Here is a 21,267-nt window from a genome sequence, read left to right on the forward strand (position 1 = left end):
AGTTACACCCACTTCCTGTTTCGGCGGCGAAATGCACAAAATGGCCGCCCCGCCACGGCCACGCCCTATAACAAAAAGTTTTTCCTTTAACAACTTTTCATCTTTAACTTCTTAAGATGGCACAGACCGAGTTTGAAGTTGATCGGATGAAATCTCTAGGAGGAGTTCGTTAAAGTACGACATGTGGAAATGGCCAAAATCGCACTAATTTCGAACTTTGAAATCAAAATGGTGCACTTCCTGTTGGGTTTAGGGTATGGCTCTAATGAAGGTTTTTGTACATCTTGACATGTTACATATGTGTACCAAGTTTCGTGAGTCTACGTTAAACGCACTGCAGGGGCTCAATTTTCTTAACTTTCTAGGGGGCGCTAGCAAGCCATTTTTGTGCGCCTATTCCCGAAACCCTTAAAATACGTAAATTTTCACCAGACTTGATGCGACCGCCAAATTTGGTGAGTTTTTGAATATATTAAGCCCCTCAAAAAGCCAATTCATTTGACGGGAAAATAATAATAATAGAAAGAAACAATAATTCCTTCAGTTTCAATAGGGCCTTCGCCGCTGTCGGGGCTCGGGCCCTAAATATCGCAATATCACATTTTTTAATATCGTGCACCCCTAAAAGACACACACACACACACACACACATATACATACACACACTCTGACACAGCACAGCAGGCAAAAGCAGGAGAGAGATATACCCGTTTATCGTCGTGAGACTTGTTTAAATTATGACTCTGTAGGCTATATACATTAGATTTAGTATTTAGTTCATACTTTTTTGGTGTACTTATTTTCAATCTGTATGATAAATTAACAATTGTACATAAAGTGGTAACATGGAATGGCATATTATGTAGACTAAACGGCAGACACAAGCCCAATAAGTTTGTTTTTTCACTATTATTGAAATATATGTAACATTATGAGGTTTTCTTGTCCGGAGCTTGTTTAAAAATAAAATAAATAAATATAAAGTGGTTATATTGTTGTGGTTTTTATTTCTAGCTGTGATTTTGGAGCACTGCAGGCCGGCCTCTGTGCTGGGGGGGGGGGGGGGTGTTGCACAATAACAGGATGCATCGTTTCAAACTGTTAACAGCGTTTTCTGTGCTTGTGAACTTGCGAGTCCGTTCTTCCAAGAACATTTAGCAAGGTTGTTCTCCCCAAGAACACAAGTCAGTTCTTTGAATTCTTGAGATTGGGATGTGGCCAGCATTGAGTATTTCCTATGGTTCAGCGTTGATTAGTGGATGGGTCGCAGGTGTGCAGCTGGGAGCAGGTGAACCAGCTTGGCACCAATCAGGAGCCGGGAGAGAGGGAGGGAATCACCACGGCAACAACACAGAACACAGAGAAAGAGAAGGGAAACAGTCTGTGACATGAACACGTTTCTCTGTCTCTTACCTGCAGTCTCGGTCTAAACAGAGCACCGTGTCGGTGTGCTGCAGTGTCCTGTCTGAAACCCCCCCCCCCCCTACAGCCTGTACTCTACAGAAGGTGAACGCACTTGTTTGCAATTTTAACACTGTATCAGTTTAATGAAGTTTCTAGAACTTGTAACGCTAATCGCGTTAGCATGTTATCGACAGGAGCTATATCTGTAACAGCGTACTTCACGGTATCACTTCAGTTAATTACTGTCCATTAGCTCTCGTTCACTCCTGTTCTGTCGCTCCGCTGTACATAAGACCACAGGAGGAGAAGATAAGCTTTTATAGAACTTTAATGTAGCAACTTCTTAGGCGACACACAGTGTCAGTCGGCGCCACTGCTAACAACAATGACCTTCTCTAACTATTCTACCCATTTTATTTAACCCTCTCCTCAATTTCCCAACTGTGGCAAAAAAGAGCTTGCCCCAAAATATAAATTCCCATTCACCCCAACAAGATAATTCAATATTCCACTCATCACGGTTGCAGAGAAATATGAATTATTGCTCTTCCGTTGCAGTTCCTCCAGGTAGAGGCTGCTTCTTCAACTCATCACTCAGTGAGAAAAAATGCATCATAAACTGCGTATTAACGTGTGTTGGTATTGTCAAGTTAGCTAAGAAAGTTATAGCTACGTCAGTATGATGACCAGTAGGCCTAAATAGATTTGTGTTTATTTAAGTAAGTGAAGAGAGGGGCATTTGTACCCTTTCAGAGACAATGTTTTGTCAGGATCTATCTACGTTAAAGGGGTTTTCTGCTTCTTGAAAGCAGTTTTTATTTCATCCATTTTCCTGTCTCTAATCTTTTCAAATGCTTTTTAAAGTGGCCATGTTATGCTCATTTTCAGGTTCATAATTGTATTTTGAGGTTGTATCAGAATAAGTTTACATGGCTTAATTTTCAAAAAAAACACCATATTTTTGTTGTACTGCACATTGCTGCAGCTCCTCTTTTCACCCTGTGTCATGGTTTTGAGGTTCTGTTCTTGTTTCGTGTTCTTGTTGTGTATTTGTTCTGTTTTCTGTTGTAGCCCATGTTTCCTCCCTTGTCTTGTCTAGCTGTAGTTCCTGTCTTGTTTTCCCGTCTGTATGTTCTATTTCCTGTTTTATTTTGACGGTCTGGGTTTCTGTCTTGTCAGATGCGTTTCACCTGTTGTGTCGCCTGTCCCTCGTTAGTCCTCGTTAGTCCTCGTTACCTGGTGTATTTAGTCTCTGTGTTTTTTCCTTTGTGTCTTGTGGGAGCATTGCCTCTGTTTCATCGTTCTGTGTGGCGCATGTGTTGCTGCTTACTTTTGTCTGGAACTATTTCTTGTAAGTTTTTTTGCTCTGCCAGTCGCCTGGACACTCTTTGTTCGAAGTGTTTTGTCCTTAATAAATTCTGAGCTGCATTTGGGTCCAAGCCTAACCTCTTTATCCACCTAAGGATCGTGACACCCTGTGTGTTCAGGTCTCTGTTTTTAGCTACAGAGTGAGGCATTGCACTTCTGTCCCATCTTTGTTAGGAGGCGCACATGCTCAGTAGCTAGGTAAGGACTACATGAGCTAGCTAGCTGTTTCTCCAACTTCAGTCAGTACAAGGCCGGATTAGCCAGGAGACTTCTTCTAAATGAGGGCGCACTTCCAACTTTGCGTGGAATACCTGCAGAACAGGGACATGTATGTAGTTCTTTTGTACATTATGGTAAACTAGTGTGTGTTGTAGCAGTGTTTTGCCATTCAGAACGAGCTAGCATGCTACGGTTAGCCACCCCTTTTCGGCTAGTGACGTAGAAAGCCCTGCCGTATTTGAACAGCTCACCCGGAGACTGAAGGCAGGACACATTCAGAAACATTCAGTATCTCCCTCAGAACAACATAGATGATTTATTTATTTTTTTTCCAAAGTTTGTATGCGTGTGGAAGCACCAGAGACACAACATTTTTATAATTTTATCATAATATGGGCACTTTTTAAAAGGTTGACGATTGATCATCCAACCATTTGGACAATGTTTAATTCATGTTAAAGATCACTTTGAATGATTTTTAACTGCAGTAATAATAATGTAGAAAAACAAAGATTTTAAATTTAGAACGCCCCACATTCATTTCAGGATGATTGTATTTCAGGACGGTTCTTGGAGGATGGTGAAGAAATGTGGTTAAGGCCACGTGGGAGTCCCGGGGTGTCCCATCCACATCACTGGGCTTTAACTGGGACGTTTTGGGACCGATTGGTGGGAGTGCTGTGGACGAAGTACGCGTGGCGGAACACCGGTAAGAGCAAAAGAGGTTTAACCATGTATCGAGCTAATTTAAATAGCTCATGTTACTGTATTGTGTGAACGGTTACCTCCGTTTAATATTGCATGTGGCGTTTTCCTTTGCGGGGGGGTGCAAATGTTCCACCAAAACAAGTTCCTTCCTGAAACTACTTTGCAGAACACCCATCGCTATGTCCGGAGCAATGCGAGATTACTTACAATGTGACTTCAGTGAAGTCAATGAGGGTTCAGGGCTCAAAGGTATAGTAAGTGATTGCTTTTGTCAAATTTAGTGAATTATCTTCTCATGGTCACCTAGCGCTCTATTTTCTGTGTGCGCTGAAAAGAAATCTAGTGTTAGAGTTAGTGTTGGAATGGAAAACAAACAAGAAAGACAGTGTTCCATCCTTTTACAATGGCCGCATAGCGGTTGGATATGTACCGCAGGAGACTTGAGGCCGAGGTACGGTGCAGATCAACAAGAAGTCGTTTATTTCACTGACAACGAACACAAAAATGAGAGCCACGATCGCAACGAGCAAATTGAGCACCACAGGCAGCACGTGGTCCTGACAGCAGCAGCGCTAGATGGAAACTGGCAGCCTTTTATAGCCTGACATCATCTGGACCCTACCGCAGTACAAGGGAAATCTGAGATGTACTCAATCTAAACAATTATACAAAATACAACAACCACATCAGATACATTTCTACTTCCCTACTGTTATCCCAATGTACTTGCATTATGTCACCTAATACAACCAAACATCGTTAGTCTGAGCAATCCTTGATGGATTGTTCAGACTAACGCGTTGCGTGAGCGTGGCGTTTCTGTTGCGTGGCGGCTGTGTGGCGTTTTCGATGTCTATGACCAGAAACGTGTCTGATGCGGCGCTGCTGCTGCTTTGTCTTGTCTGTAGACATGGATGTTTCCCATTGATTTACTGCACTCAAGCAGTAGAAAACGTCACGGTAAACGTAAACATATACTGATCTGATTACCGCAAAGGCAACGTCGGCAAAATAGGTTACAGAGTATTTCGTTCTGTGTTGACAGGTGCAATATTTGAAAATCAATAATTATAATTTTTTTAAATTACATTTATATTTCTGCATTTACGTCACAACCTAGAGACTTTCAAACCTCAACATGTCATTTATTAATATTTATTTGTGTCAAAATGACATATAAACATCGTTTCCTATTCTTTTTTGCCTGGAAATGATTCCAACACGCTTGCGTGAAAAATAATGCGTCGGTCCTATTTCTAGCATGCACGCGTTTTCAGCCCCAGTGTTAAGCGAGATTGACAGGGAAACCAGCTACAATGTAAGTTACTAGGCAATTGGGAACACCTTTTTAATTTACGTACATAAAAGCGCATGTTTTGCCGCTGACAGGCTCAGAATACTGTTCCATGTGTCTGAAAACATTAAGGAGAGGATCCCCGCAGAGGTCTAGCTTTTTTTCAAAGAGAAGATACGTTTCACAACAGAACTAAACTTTGAAATTTATTTTGAAAATATTTAATACAGTGTAAAAAAAGAAGGCAAAAGCAAAAAAAACAACCATCAAACTAAAAAAGTAGCCATGTAAAACCGATATAAAGTCAAAGAGAAACAACATAAGAGAGAGAGTTTAGAAATGATGCTCGGTGGTGACGTCAGCAATGACCCGTGCCCCATCGTCCTCGCTGAGTGGACACATCTCCATGGAAACAAGCGTTTTCCTTCCTGCAGAGTGACCTAATAAAGCATGTTGTGATGAGGACATTGATCGATCGATGAACTGTAAAAACTTATGACTTCTCATCAGTTCAACCAGGGGTGTAGTGCTATTTTTTTAAAGTGCTCAAATTATGCTTTTTGGCTTTTTCCCTTTCCTTTATTGTTTGTGCAATTATTAATAATAATAATAGTAGTAGTAATAATAATAATACATTTTATTTATGGGTGCCTTTCATACCACTGAAGGACACCTTACAGTTAAAACAAGCAAAAATACAGTTAAAAAGGCAAATATAATTACATTAAAACACGCATTTAAAAGATTGTGATAAATGAAAATTAAGCAATTCATCCATTATTTTGATGGAGAGTGAAGTCATGTGGGGTAGGCCAGGCGGGCAGAAGGAGTGTAAAGCAGTGAGGAAGAGGGGGGTCGGAGTGTTCGGAACGCAACATCTTTTTTTTATTTTTCCCCACTATGACCACGCCAAGACCCGCCCTTCAATAGCATTCTCACACTACTATTGGCCAGGCGTCCATGCTTGCATGTACAGGTCCTATCCCTTGACCAATCCTCTAACCCCTAACCATAACCACTCGAGGTGAAATGCCTAACCCCAACCAATCGAGCTGCTTCGTAGGGCGGGTCTTAGCGTGGCCGTAGTGGGGATTCATAATTTTGCGTTTGGGACGGAGTGTAGGGCTGAAGGAGTTCAGAGAGATATGGAGGGCATTTGAAGGTGACATAGTTTTAGGTTTAGTGAAGATAAAAAAAAAAAAAAAAAAAACACAAGTGGCGGAGCGTTGTTCCTGCGGCACTACACCCCTGTGGTCAACTTGTCAATGTGTTTCCAACACGTTGGTACATGCAAGCATGGCTCAGAATATCCGTTACCTTTGGGCCTATGTCCACATGTAGACAGCATGAGGATGGTGGCGATGCAGTATGGACAGGCCACCACCAGATGGCGAATCACACTCAGCACTAGCTGGGAGGGGTATCCTTGGTACCCCTCCCAGGATGAAGGCTTGGTAGTATTGCTATATGTAGCTGGAAAAACAAACACACCTGGTCAGGTGCATGTCTGAAACCAACAAGCCATGACCTTTTATGTGGTAATGTTAATTACAATCAAATATATAAATGAATCTAGTGTCAAAAACATGAAACATGACTTTATCTTGAGACAAAAGAAATGTGCCGAAGCACCCCTAAACTTGATCCCGGCACCCCTGAAAAAAGAATTGCTAAAGAGAAATTATTTTTAAAAATGTCTCTTGTAATCTGTTGTGCGCTAAGTAGTTCTTCTCTAGGAATTTTGCAACATTCTGATACTAAACCCAGATTCCAAATGCCTAGATCATTCCGAAAAAAAAAGATATATTTTCTGAGCCATTTTCAGAAAATAGTGCCTGTCAGCCGTTAAGTCAAAATCGCGTAAATCTCTAATTTTCAAAAGGTTATCGATACAGCATTTTGAAAATGTCGGCTTCCCCATTGATAAATATCAGACTCTATTTGTAATACCACCTGACCCTTTGAGCTAAATGCCCTGTGGCTCAGCATTCAAGTTAAAAAGTTTTCTCAGAATTGTTGGTGTCTTTCTAGTTATACAATTCCGTTTTTCCCCCTACCATTATGGTCCACAATGATGTTATTAAAAAACAAAACACAGTTATCACAGAAGCATTTTGAAAAATGACATTAAAAGGGTTCCGGGCACCCGTGAAGCTCTGATCCTAGGATCGCCCCTGACTAAGGCTGTTGCATTTACATGTATTTAACCCCCATAAAGGGCAGGAATCGTACATACATTAAGTTCTTCAAACAGCTGCCAGTGCCCTACCGACTCAACACCTGCTGGGCCTCTTCTCCACGACTTCCTTACCTCTGACAAAAAGCCAGCTGGGTGAAGACTCTCCAACGCCGCTGATGTGACACTTGTAGAGGCCTTCATCAGTCGTATTTACATGGCGGATGGTCATGCGACCTCCAGGCTCAGTCCTGATAGGCGAGCCGTCTTTATAGAAATCAGCGGAGAGGTTGGAGGATTGCTTTGTTCTGCAGTACAGAGTGACGTTTTGTCCCTCCATCACAGGGAGGACGGGACTCTGCAGGATTACCGGTTTATCTGAACATGGAGAGAGATGGGGGAAAATGTTTTTTACATGTCCCTCTCTGGTGCTTACTCGTTTCGTAGTCCACCTACCGAGAAAACCGATGTTGAGAGAGTTGCTCCGCTGCCTCCCAGGAGACTCGCACCAGTAGACTGCGCTGTCATCCTGCTTGGCAGCGTAGAGCTCGCAGCCAAAGAAGGTAGGGACCCCCCAGTCCTCACCACAGCTGGACATCTTTCCGACAGACTTGGCGTTGAAGTTTGTGGCCCTGAAGATCTTCCACCCGCGAGAGCTGCTGTTGTCCCCACAGTTGAGAGACAGTTTCTTATACTCAAACAGCTGAGACGAGTCGGGGGACGCTGTGAGCGACGCAGGCGCAGGATCATCTGGGGGACGCCAACGTCTGAATCAGAGTGCGCTCGGCTGCAGTTCCTCTATTGTCCACCAGCTGACACTGTTAGTTCAGCTGCTTATCTGTACAAAGGCCCCTAGCCAGCCTAGTGGAAGGGGTATACACTTTATTTCGGTGACTTTTTATGCACCAATTTGTGCTGGATTAGCTTGTCTGCCGGTATGTTAACAAGCACGTTTTTTGATGCACAGAAAATATTTACTACAAAGTTGTCAGATTGCTCACCAAGATCGTGTACCACCTTTTTTTTTTAGTCCAAACGCACGCACGCACGCCTCAAACATTTTGCTATGAGTGCATACAGTTAGTTGCGTGGATTGTTGATACGTTAAACGTTAGATTAACATGTTGCGTGCCAGTTACAGGTGCCGTAGGTAGGATTGCAAAGATCCAGGACTTGGCCCAAAAAGTGTTTTTTATTGGAACTAGAACTTCAAGGTGTGTGTGTGTGTGTGTGTGTGTGTGTGTGTGTGTGTGTGTGTGTGTGTGTGTGTGTGTGTGTGTGTGTGTTTGTTGACCGGAGACCTTTTACCTTTCATCAGCAACCAGCTGAGTGGAGACTCTCCATCACGGACTTTACATTTATAGGCTCCTTCATCAGTCTTGGAAAAATTGCCAATGATCAAACTACCATTCGGGCCTGTCCCGATGAGGTGGCCATCTTTATAGAAATCAGCTGGCAGGTTGGAGGACGTCTTTGTTTTACAGTGCAGAGGGACGTCTTGTCCCTCGGTCACAGGGAGGAAAGGACTCTCAAGGATCACTTTTCCACCTCAACACAGAGACAAATTAGAGCATCTCATCCATTCACACACAAACACCGATTGCACAGTCGGATCTGAATACAGAGAAACCTGTTTGAATCTACAACTAGAGAGTTTAATCAACGCCAGAGGATAAATATAGCTTTAAAAGAGAAGAAAGATAAACTAGAAGGGCCTTCGGAAAGTACAGACCTCGGCCAAAACGACACATTCTCACTCCCAGTTCGTTGATGACTTTTGTAGGGCTTCATGTCAACAAAAATGCGACAAAAAGTGTACAAAAAAATGTCGGCAAAAGCAACTAATTTACAAAAAGGTGACAAATGTCTGAGAAAGCCAAATAAATGTCGGAAAAAAAGCTAACGAAATGTTAAAAAAAAGTGACATGCAGTAACAAAAGCACGTCAAACTCTCCATGTCTGGCCCTTGGTGTGACTCTCTTAGTTAAAATGAGTTTGAGACCCCTGCTTTAGACTGACCGATCAGGTGGAGAATTACAGTGCTAAGTGGGGGGAATTACATCTCCTCCTTAGGCCTAATATTTAAAAAAATATGGTTTCTAAACGGTATTCTTACTCAGATTTGACATACGCGAGTCTTTGATTATCCATCAGCATACATTCCTCTAATATTAGTCAAAATAATTCAGAATTTCAGCTTTTTGGACTCAAAACGTAGGTACAATTTAAAAATCCAACTACGTTTATTGACCATGAGTTCCAAAAAAATGAGTGTAACACTAGTGGGTAATAAGTTGGTGTCCGTGGCGTGTGTACAGTACTGGTGGTAGTGGAAAAACGCGTCCACAGTTAAAAAAACAAGAAATCAACAATAACATTGGAAAAAAAAAAAAAGTCAACAAGGGACAAAAACGTCAAAATCACCGGAAGAAAAGCGTTGCAAAAGTCTTAATTTTTTTAATTTAATTCCGAATGGTTACTAGGCTGTTATAGGTACAAAGCAGAAGTACTAGTAGTAGAGTGCCCCAGAGAGGAGGAAGAGGAAGTATACATGTGGTTTGTGATTCTCCGAATCTTACCAGTTATGGTGATGTTGATAGTATGGCTGCTGTCTCCGTGTTTAGATTCACACCAGTACACCCCTCTGTCGGACAGTTTGACAGCTTTCATGTCGCAGTTCGAGGAAACCTGGTCGCCCCAGCCCAGTGCACACTGGGACAGCTTCAGGCTGGGAACACAGCGGTTCATTTGTCATTTACAAATGTGGAAAAAATAAATTTCAATCCTCTATACACCCCAATTCCTGCGCATTCTCTGTTGAGGCTTGAGATAGCAGAACCCAGGGATCAAAACGGAGATTAAAGTCAAGAGCGGTTAATGAAGTCCAGCATATTTAAGTTAACATACACAATTGTGGTTTTCACAAAATTACACTAAATTTCCCTAACTGCAGACAGACAGAGTATACGGAGCAAAGTCTACGTCAGATTATATAACCGCGTCTAGCCAAAATCCTTATCTCTTATCATCTTTGCTTGCTCTTCTCTCTCCGGGCAGTTTTTTTTTAAAGCTCTCACAAATGCACACACAACGCATGCTCAAAAGCTCATACATGCTTAAAAGGAGAAAAAAAATCTGACATCCTTGGATACATACATGTAAGCAAAATGATATAGTACACAGAGTTTTACTAACTGTGTGGCCAACGATCTAACCATTCCTTATAAGGCCTGTCTGGTGCCACTTATTCTGATATGTAGAATAAGAACACACAAGAGACTTCCCCTACAATTTCCTGAACTTATTAGGTCATCAAAGCTTAGCTATCAGTCTATACATGGTGCACGGAATACATCTTTAATACTGAAAATGACGCATCTTGTTTCACTTCCTGCCTTGTGTTCCACCTATTCATCAGCCATCATGTCCGTGTCCCTCGTTTTTTCCCTCGTTACCTCATGTATTTAGTCTCCGAGCTTTCTTTTTGTGTTGTCAGGTCATTGTGTTTGCATCCCCTGGCCTCTGTGTTCCTCGTGGTTTTGATGGTCTTCAGTTTTTTCAGTGTTTTTTTGGAACTTGTTTAGCCTGCCTGCTTGCCTTAGTCTCCCTTTGTTGTTTACCATTCAGGTAATTACATCCTCAAACATTCTGCTGCCTACTCGTCTGTGCACTCAAGCCTGCTATTCCTCACCCATGACAGAAAAGCATAAACATTTTTTTTTTTTTTAAAGTCAAAGAAAGTGACAAACTTTTCGGGAAAAGCGACAAAATTGTCAAAAGTTTTAATTTTGATGCAGAAATATGAAAATGTGCGTGGTTGACGGGAAGACAACGGTCAGTGTAACGCTTATCAGTTCAATTTTCTAAGCACAAACGGACATTTGGAAAAACAGAAAAATGGGTTCCAATATCCAATTTATCATTTTTTTCCGCCTTGACAAATTAAAAAAATTGGATCTTTAACCTGTTTTTCCAATTTTCTGTTTTTATTCAGAGGATCCGAAATTTTGAAAATTACAAAATTGCGTCTGGGCTCCAATTATTCAATACTGCAACGGTATTCTCTCCCTCATTCTGCCTAGCTATGATACAGCTAATACATTTGCAATATATTGCAATATCACACATGATGTGCAATATTTTACCTGTCCTGTCCTAAGTGTATAATGTCTTAAATTATTCCTGGTTTTAGCTATTTATCATTTGGCACTCACAGTTTTAATTGTATGGGTCTCTGTGTAAGCCCAATAAAGGTTTATCTATCTAGCATGATGTTCATTAAGTAAATTATGGACCCTTTATTGTAAAATGGACGATAAAGCAGAGGATGCTTTATGCTTTATGAGACTATCCATGAGGAGCAAAGCATTCTGGGTTCAGTGTTGATGTGCTACAGCACATAAAAAAAGAAGCTTTGCTTTCATCCGTGATGTGTGTGGAGGGGAACTGACCCGTCTGTTGTGTATCTCCACGCTGTCCATTTACCACAGCCCACCGACATTTTCTCATACTCAAAATACTGAGACCTGTTAGGAGTGAGGGTCACAGAGACTGGGGAGAGAGAGAGCGAGAGAGAGAGAGAGAGAGTTTATATAACATTTTTGCACTGCCTGTTTTCTGGACTGTCTTGCTTCTTTAGGACATGGTAGCATCACTTTACATTTTGCTTTATTTCTTTTGAAAAAGCTCACTCCATCCTACTTTCAGATACTAGACTGAGCCGGATTGATGTAATGTTAAGGATGTGTTTAAGAGAAATGCTGGTTAAGTTTGATACCTGTTTCTCCTGCAATACACTTCAATGGATGTGTACTGAGGAGAGCAATCTAAGAAGTTATTCTCTTAGTGTGCTTAGCACTACCACATTGGTCCAGACTGAAATATGTCAACAACTCTTGGATGGATTGTAATGGAATGTGGTCCATCATTCATGTTCCCCTCAGGATGAACTGTGATAACTCTGGTGATCCTCTGACTTTTCATCAGGTCAACATTTTAATGTGTCCGATTTTTATATATATATGACCAAATACCTGCTGAACTAGCTTCAGCTGATCATACGTTTCGTAACATTTTAATCGGCAGAGTAACTCCAGTTCTCAAATGAATGTATTGCAGTAAAAAAGAAGGTAACCCTTTACTTGAAGGTAGCTACATAAGAGTGACATGACACAGTCATGACACCTGAACCTTAACCCTAATCCTAACCCTAATTTATCATAAAAAACTCGAATGACACTTAATGACAGAAGAGTTAGGTCATAAACGTTTATGACTTGTTTATAATGTTTATGACACATTCATTAGTGTCATGTCACTCTTGTGTAGATAACTTCAAGTGAAGTGTAACCAAAAACTACTCTATCACCCTTTGTTGAAATAAGTGGAAACTTGTTAAAGTACCATGACTAACAAAGAAGGTTCTGCAACAAATAGAAAAAAGCAAAAGCAAAACTAACAAGCTTTTCACCGGGGATGACAATGTTCCGGGCCCACACATCTGTGCTTTCAGACACCCGCATGTCACAAAAATAGCCTGTGTGCATTTCACACTGCTATGAGGTGCGATGCATTGTTGAGCAGCCCATCCGCCTCAAATTTCCATCAACTCTTCGTGACATTGGACCACAGAAATTGGACGGACTTGCTCTGGCATGGCGTTGTGCTGTGACTGCTTCACATAAGATGCTAAAGTAGCGCAAAGATTAAACATTATGGCAATTCCCTACGGAAGACGATTTGGGCCACAATGTGAAAAGTATTTGAGTTCTGTCAGAAAAAGTCAGAACTAAAAAATAATAATTTAAGTTTAAAAAAAAAAAAAAAAAAAAAAAAGTCTGAATTCTAAATGTTTTGTCAGAATTCTGTGATTAAAGTCAGGATTCTGAGAAAAAAGTCAGAGTTCGGACGAAAATCTCAGAATAGAAAAAGGCTTTTTTTATAATTAAAAATTCTGAGAATAAAGTCTTCTGACTTTATTCTCAGAATTCTGACTTTAAACTCAGGACTTTTTTATTTTTTTTTTTATTTAGTTATTTATTTTTTAACATGTGGCCCTAATCCTCTTCCGTAATTCTTCAACTATGTATGTTGTATGTATATTTAGCTTCATACTTCTGAGACATTTATACCTGGCCCTGACAAAAACTAAATATATGAAAACAATTTTTTTATCTGGAAAAACTGCAACTAAACAAAATCTAGCAAACATACTATGCAAACTAACAAAAACTAAAATGAAATCTAAAAGTCAAAACTAACATGAAATAAAAACTAAGTAAAATTTGAATTTAAAAAAATATCATAACCTTGGACCATACCTACTCCTTTGCTGCCACCCCAAGAGGCGGTGAAAAGTTTTACAGTGTAGCTAAAATGGTGAGCTATTCACAACACCGTTATCGTAAATTATTAACCAGCGATTGGATCAGCGAGCGCACAAAAGTGTTTAAAGCGTTGAAAAATTGTTTGAAATGCATTAAAAAAAAAGCTTTAAATTAATTAAAGAAGAGATTTATTTTCAGAAGTTTACTAACTGAGCTGCTTTGTGCGAGACAGTTTTAAATAACAGAAAATACTGTAGCTACATTCAAAATTACTATTTTTAATTACAGTACAAAGTCTGGGTAATGAGCTGCCAGAAGTTTTTCAGTTATTTTACAGATTGTAAACGGATTGTACTAAGTGTAGTATTGTACAGAGTGTAGTATATACATACTGTGTGTGTCTATCTGTCTATCTGTCTGTCTGTCTATCTGTCTATCTATCTGTCTATCTGTCTATCTATCTCTTCAATAAAGCAATGACTAAATGAACAATTTCCCAACTCTTTAAATAATCCATCATACAATTGATGTAAGGTTTGTAAAGTAGGTGCATGTTCATGAACTATATCACAACATTAAGTTTTCTTTAAGGAATTTGTCAACAGTACTTTCTGATAAACTCTGCAGTGTACTTCTGTTGCTAATAACAGCTCCTTCATGCAGCTGTCTTGTTGGTCGTTTAGTATGAGGTGTGAGAAACGAGACGACCGGCTTATCTGACAAACGGGAAGCTAAAAGTGAAGCAAATCAAGCAATGATTAAAAATGAACTTGTTCCCGACTCATTCAATCAGGGGTCTCAACATTGTCAGGCCAAGGACCCCTCAGCTGAAAAAGAGATGGAGCAGGGGCCCCTTATATTTTAAACGGGACCTACAAAAACATGGTGGGCGGCCTAGAGCCTTAAAATGTAACTTTGTTTATGGTGCATACAAAACTAAGCTATTAAAATAATGTTTTCACATATTTATACATCATGTTTTAATGTTAAAATGTGGAACAGTCAATCCTTAAAGGGGTGATAAAATGCAAAACTGATTTTACCCTGTCATAGTTGAATAACGATAGTTCGGTGGGTAAATAGGACATACATAGAAGCTCAAAATCCCATTGACACCCCTTTACTATGAAAATCTCATATTTTGAAACTGCCGCTGAATCTCAACAAAGCTGGAAGTTGACGTCAACCTCCCAAAAACCGGAACCTTTGTCAGCCCATGGGTGTATTAAGAGAACGGTCACGCCCCAACATTTACATAAGCTACACAACTGACCTGAGATCAGGTAGTCTTCTGAATCTAGCTAGGTCACGCAGATCTCTGCTATTCCATTGCAAAATTCACTTCTGAAACTTTTTTATGCGAGAAGTCAACTATGTAAAGCTCAAATATGGGCAGCTTTACGAAAATGGATGGCTAATTGCAAATTTTGTCCGACTGTGTGTCAGAGTTCAGCGCCGGTGCTGCCTGGGTTACTGCCTCGCCGCCCGGCCTGCCTTCCTTCACACACACCCCGACCTGCTATGAGGTACTTGGAGGTCTGTCACGACTGGCAACCCATAGCACTCCATACACGCGCAAAGGGGTATGGAGTCTTGGGCTAATGGACAACTAAATGCCCCTGCTCTGACAGAGCTCCAGGGCCTGCATCTCCCCTCTTCCTGCTAGCTACAGTAAATGCCCGGTGTGTGTGAGTGAGAGCGCGGTCAGCGAGCTTGTTACGCCAGCAATCTCTTACCACAGGTTCCAGTTAATCTTGTAATGTGTGTAATTATAATGTGTTGAGTTATTTAAACAAACGATTGGGGAAATAAACGCTGCTTGTCCGCGATTCTTATTGATAGAGCCTGCTGCTGGATGTAGCTCTATCAATGAGAGCTAGCTAGCCTCCTCTTAGAATTCCTCTGAAATTCACAAATATTCATTAACTTGAATTCGGACACAGTTGTTAGCTTTATAAGACATTTAGCTAGATGTTGTATAAGTGGCGTGACAAAATTCAAACTGTAAATATACTCAAATTACGACCAAAAATGAAGCTAACTAGCCGCAATCTGTACACATAGGATTGAAGGGACAGTCGCAGCTAACGAAACCCTTACAGTTAACAAATATTCATTAACTTGAAATCGAACACCGTTGTTAGCTTTATAAGACATTTAGGTATGTTGTATAGCTAAGTGGCGTGACATGTGTGTAACATGTGGTAAGAGATTGCTGGTGTAACAAGCTCGCTGACCGCGCTCTCGCTATTACACAATGGGCCATTTAGCTAGCAGAAAGAGAGGAGTTGCAGGTCCTAGAGCTCTGTCAGGGCAGCGGCGTTTGGTAGCTAGTCCATTAGCCCAAATGGTGACTTTGCGCGGGTATGAGGTGCTGTGGGCTGCAGGCCGGGGTCTGTGGAGGAAGGCAGGCCGCGCGGCGAGGCAGCAACACAGGCAGCACCAGCCGCTGAACTCCGACACACAGTGTAACCAAATTTGCAATTAGCCATCCATTTTCGTAAAACCGCCCATATTTGAGCTTTATATAGTTTATTTCTCGCATAAAAATGTCTCAGAAGTGAATTTGGTAACAAAATATTGCAATTTTTGGAATATGAGATTCTATCGCGTCTCTAATGTGTGTGTATGGGGATTCGCTCAACCAATCAGCGCGCGTCTCTACGTGTGTGTACGGGGATAAGGCTCAACCAAGCAGCGCGCAGCTCATCTAAATATTCATGACCATACCATATTTGGAAGAAAAGCTCTTGTTACAAATTGGGCCAAAACACAGGGATGCATAAGGGCCAATAAAATATCAACCAGGCCATTTTCAGCCCAACTAATGTTACATACCCCATTAGGAGACCATAAGGAACGAGTGTGAAATACCCTATATAATCATTCTATCACCCCTTTAAGCTTAACTGTATCTGTGGATGGCTACCTGGCTACATCTTTACAAATAATATGTTGGATTCATGTTAATGTATATTTTCAGACATATTGATATATTTCTTTTTTTAAACTATCAAACAATAATTTGGCCCCCCCGCCCCTGCAGTTACTCTGAGGACCCCCTAGGGGTCCCGGGCCCCCTGTTGAAGACATCTGAAAGAATTAATCCATCATACACACACACGTATGGCTTGAATCTTACCTCGACGGAGGTCAGACGTATGGCAGGCACTAAACAACACTGAAAAAAACAGTCACAGTCGGTTCTTGGTGTGTGCAGAAAACCTTTGAACATTCACCCAAATCACACTCAAATGTTAAGCTTCATAAATATTAGTTCAAACTTTTCATAACTTCATGGCACTTGATGGCATCAGATTATTTGCTGTTGCTTTGTTCGATGGTTGAAATAATATAAATAAATAATAATGTACAGTACAGGCCAAAAGTTTGGACACACCTTCTCATTTAAATGCGTTTCCTTTTATTTTCATGACTATTTACTTTGTAGATTCTCACTGAAGTCATCAGAACTATGAATGAACACATATGGAATTATGTACAAAAAAGTGTGAAATAACTGAAAACATGTCTTTATATTTTAGATTCTTCAAAGTAGCCACCCTTTGCTTTTTTTATTAATAAGGGAAACAATTCCACTAATTAACCCTGACAAAGCACACCTGTGAAGGTAAAACCATTTCAGGTGACTACCTCATGAAGCTCATTGAGAGAACACCAAGGGTTTGCAGAGTTATCAAAAAAGCAAAGGGTGGCTACTTTGAAGAATCTAAAATAGAAGACATGTTTTCAGTTATTTCACACATTTTTGTTAAGTACATAATTCCATATGTGTTCATTCATAGTTTTGATGCCTTCAGTGAGAATCTACAATGTAAATAGTCATGGAAAAAAAAAACACATGAATGAGAAGGTGTGTCCAAACTTTTGGCCTGTACTGTATATAGACTTTATTCATCCCGTGGTAAAATTCACAAGCTACCTGGCTGTAACGCAAAAGTAGTGTAAAGCATTACAATTCAGAGGCAGTAACATTGTAACATAACTAATTACTCTCAACTGACAGTAACTAGTAATCAATAATCTATCACAAGTTGGAAGTTACTTGCCCAGCACTGTCCTTAAGTGACTTTGGTTTGTTACTGAAGTCGTCTGTACTCACGGAGGAAAAGAGGAGTTGCCTTCATGGTTGTCTGCAGCTGAAGCCTCAATGGCCGTCTGCTACCGGCTGTGGTGAGAACATCCTATTAAAGTTGACACAGAGAGGGTGAGTAGGCGCATTTGACTTCTGCACACAGTAGAACAGAAACTGTCATGTTTGTTATATCAGGGCTGTAGCCAGCCTAATGAAAGGGAACCTTTTTGCAGTTTTGCCCCGATGTTGTATTTAATTATGAGGTTCAAATACCTCATTTTGGTGACTTTTTAGAGACTAATCTGTGCTGGAGTATTTTGTCTGCTGGTATCTTATCGGCTTTTATACGCACCGAAAATAATTTCCTACAATGTTATCAAATAGCTTACCAAGATAACTTTTTTGGGGGGGGCTTTTCCGCCTTTAATTGACAGGACAGCTAGGTGAGAAAGGGGGGGAAAACATGCAGGAAATCATCACAGGTGGGACTCAAACCCTGGACCTCTGCGTCAAGGCATAAGCCTCTCAGTATATGTGCGCCTGCTCTAACCACTGAGCCAACCCGGTCACATGTACCACCTTTTTTAGTCCAAACGCACGCACGCCTCAAAACTTTTTGCTATGAATGCGTGAAGATGGTTGCATGGATAGTTGATACATTAGACGTTATGATTGTTACATGTCGCGTGCCAGTTAAAGCTAGCGTGAGTAGTGTCTGTCGCCCCCATGAGGAATTCTAAGTAATGACGACAAAACTGTCGGCGCGTCCACATGATACAAGCCTCCCGTGATTGTGCAAAAGGACGACAAGTACGAGGGAAATGAAGTAAGGAGAAGGCAGTAACCTGGAGAGACAAGGAGGGTCAGGGCAGAAGAAGGCCACGGAAGGAGATGAAGAAATAAGTGGAGGAGAAGAGGAGAAAGAAGAATTGAATTTGAGGGAGGAAGAGGAGGCTGCAGATTCACAAAGAGTGACAGAGGCACGGAGTGATCAGGAGGAGGCAGAGGGAGATGACACGGGATGAAGAGGGTAGGCCTGCAGTTAATCCTGGACCACATGCTATGTTTTGATTCCCCATCCATATAACTTGCAGTACAGTAGCATAACATGTCATATCACAGAGTAAAATAGGTCATGGCTATTTTGTGTTGTTTATGTTCTAGGGTTAGATATGTAAAGATTTACAAATGGGTCTTAAATGGCACTGCATATAAGAGATCAGAGGACTGACAAAATCAGGAGTAGCCTATGCGCACAACAACAACAACAAAAACACTGGTTAATGTGGACCATAACGCATGAGTTGTTGCAAAAAAGTTGCAACTTTTTTTGTATAGTTCTTTAAAAATTAAATAAAAAAAAATATACTAACTAAATAAAGGAAACTTGTTTTGGGGAGAATAATAATTAGCCTATTACTATTAATGAATTACTCTGGGCTGAGATTTTCTAGGAACCTTACCAAAAAGGCTCAGGATGATGATGTTGGTATAATATGAAAACGGCTGGTGGATTTAAGACACAAAATAATAATTAATTGAACGAATCAAATATGAACATGTCTGTTCCTGGGCTGGGACACACATTCATACGGTTTAATAAAGTACTTATTGGACTTTAACTTATCATTGCACTTACAATAACGACCGTAGCTGGCCTCATATTTAGGTCATCCTGTACGTCTCATCTGCGTTTTTCTCCGTTTGTGTGTGTGAGAGCGTCAGTCGCGGGGGAAACAGAGCGACAGCCCCGCCCGCTGCAGACAGCTGACTGAAACAGCAGCAACTTCAGAGTGAAAAATCGTTACAGCGTACATTGATGTTAAAATGCTGTACGCTTTGTTGGTAAATGTGAGATGTTCGAGTCACACACACACAGGTCCCACGCAGCTCGTCTTCATAACCGAAACAAGGAAATAAATTTTACCCGTTCTCACTCCCGCTTGGTCAGTGGGAGCGTGGGACTGCCGGGATTGTGTTAGTAATGAAAATGCGATAGGGAGCCCCGGCTGTCAATCAAGGTCTTCCAGCGATGCGGGCCCCTGATTGGACCAGGCCCGTAAGCAACCGCGTACCCTGCTTACCCATTAGTTGCGCATCTGAATCACTCAATTCTCATTGGCTACCTGCCAAAGTGGCAGGTAGATTGACAGTGTTACCCGTCAATTGCAAATTCACCTGCATTTGGCGGGTGGGCGGGTGTTAATTTCATGCCCTCTGAAATATACAGAGAAATACATTTGCGCTTTTCTGTTAGTTTCAGAGCAGGCTGGGTGCGCCAGGCTTTGACGCAAATTGAACGTAAACTCTCTCCCTTATTAAACATCAAACAGCAGCCGTAGTTCCACCGAGCTGCCACGGAGTGTCGCTGTCTGACCGCGCTGTTCAGGGGCGCTGCTGAAGGAGAGAGAACCACAAAACCCACTGAAAAAAACGCCATATCTTTTAATTCTTTGTACACAAATGTGCTTTGTATGTTACTTTTATTTATATATATATATATATATATATATATATATATATATATATATATATATATATATATAACCATCACCTTATCGTGGTGGAGAGGTTTGTGTGTCTCTGTGAACCTGAGGGCTGTGTTGGCTGGAGCTTTGTGCTCCTGGTAGGGTCTCCCAAGGCAAAGTGGTCTCAGGTGAGGGGCCAGACAAAGAATGGTTCAAAAACCCCAATGAAGAAGCAAGGTAGAGATGGAGTGACCCTGCCCGGAGGAAGCCGGGGCCCCCGTCTGGAGCCAGGCCCAGACGGGCGGGCTCGTCGGCGAGCGCCTGGTGGCGGGTTTGCCACGGAGCCCGGCCGGGCACAGCCCGAACAAGCTACGTGGCTCCCATCTCTCCAGCCCATGGGCCCACCACCTGTGGGAGGAACCGTTGGGGTCGGGTGCGATGCCACATGGGTGGCAGTGAAGGTCAGGGGCCTCGACGGACCAGACCCGGGCGGCAGACGCTGGCTCTGGGGGCGTGGAACGTCACCTCTCTGTGGGGGAAGGAGCCGGAACTGGTGCGGGAGGTGGAGCGCTACCGGTTAGATCTGGTGGGGCTTACCTCTCGCGCACAGTCTCGGTTCTGGAACCATACTCCTGGATAGGGGTTGGACTCTTTTCTTCTCGGAGTTGCCCAGGGTGTGAGGCGCCGGGCGGGTGTGGGGATACTCACAAGCCCCGGCTGAGCGCCGCTGTGTTGGAGTTTACCCGTGGACGAGAGGGTCGCCTCCCCACGCCTGCGGGTTGTGGGGGGAAAACTCTGACTGTTGTTTGTGCATATGCACCAAACAGGAGTTCGGAGTATTCGGCCTTCTTGGAGACCTTGACTGGAGTCCTGCATGGGGCTCCAGTGGGGGACTCCATTGTTCTGCTGGGGGACTTCAACGCACACGTGGGCAATAATGGAGACACCTGGAGGCGTGATTGGGAGGAACGGCCTCCCTGATCTAAACCAGAGTGGTTGTTTGTTGGACTTCTGTGCTAGTCATGGATTGTCTATAACGAACACCATGTTCGAACATAGGGATGCTCATAAGTGTACCTGGTACCAGAGCACCCTAGGCCGAAGGTCAATGATCGATTTCATAATCGTTTCATCTGATCTGAGGCCGTATGTTTTGGACACTCGGGTGAAGAGAGGGGCAGAGCTGTCAACCGATCACCATCTGGTGG

The 21,267-nt window shown here is 41.9% G+C and overlaps 1 protein-coding gene across 2 annotated transcripts; it reads right to left on the bottom strand.

The window, feature by feature from the left end:
- Positions 1–5,233: 5,233 nt before the first annotated feature.
- Positions 5,234–19,261, bottom strand: LOC114550715 (sialoadhesin-like). 2 transcript variants are annotated; one of them, XM_028571496.1, is made up of 10 exons: positions 19,231–19,261; positions 17,619–17,700; positions 16,638–16,676; positions 11,621–11,720; positions 9,749–9,897; positions 8,478–8,717; positions 7,626–7,919; positions 7,305–7,547; positions 6,311–6,466; positions 5,234–5,433 (listed from the first exon to the last, which is right to left on the bottom strand). In XM_028571496.1, the coding sequence occupies exons 1-10, from the start codon at positions 19,252–19,254 to the stop codon at positions 5,327–5,329; spliced, it is 1,434 nt and encodes a 477-aa protein (XP_028427297.1). In that variant the 5' UTR covers positions 19,255–19,261; the 3' UTR covers positions 5,234–5,326. The 2 variants fall into 2 exon arrangements, with proteins under 2 accessions (XP_028427297.1, XP_028427298.1); XM_028571497.1 differs by lacking the exon at positions 16,638–16,676.
- Positions 19,262–21,267: the final 2,006 nt, after the last annotated feature.

This window comes from Perca flavescens, chromosome 24 (assembly GCF_004354835.1).
Source record: "Perca flavescens isolate YP-PL-M2 chromosome 24, PFLA_1.0, whole genome shotgun sequence".
In the NCBI taxonomy this organism is placed as follows: domain Eukaryota; kingdom Metazoa; phylum Chordata; class Actinopteri; order Perciformes; family Percidae; genus Perca; species Perca flavescens.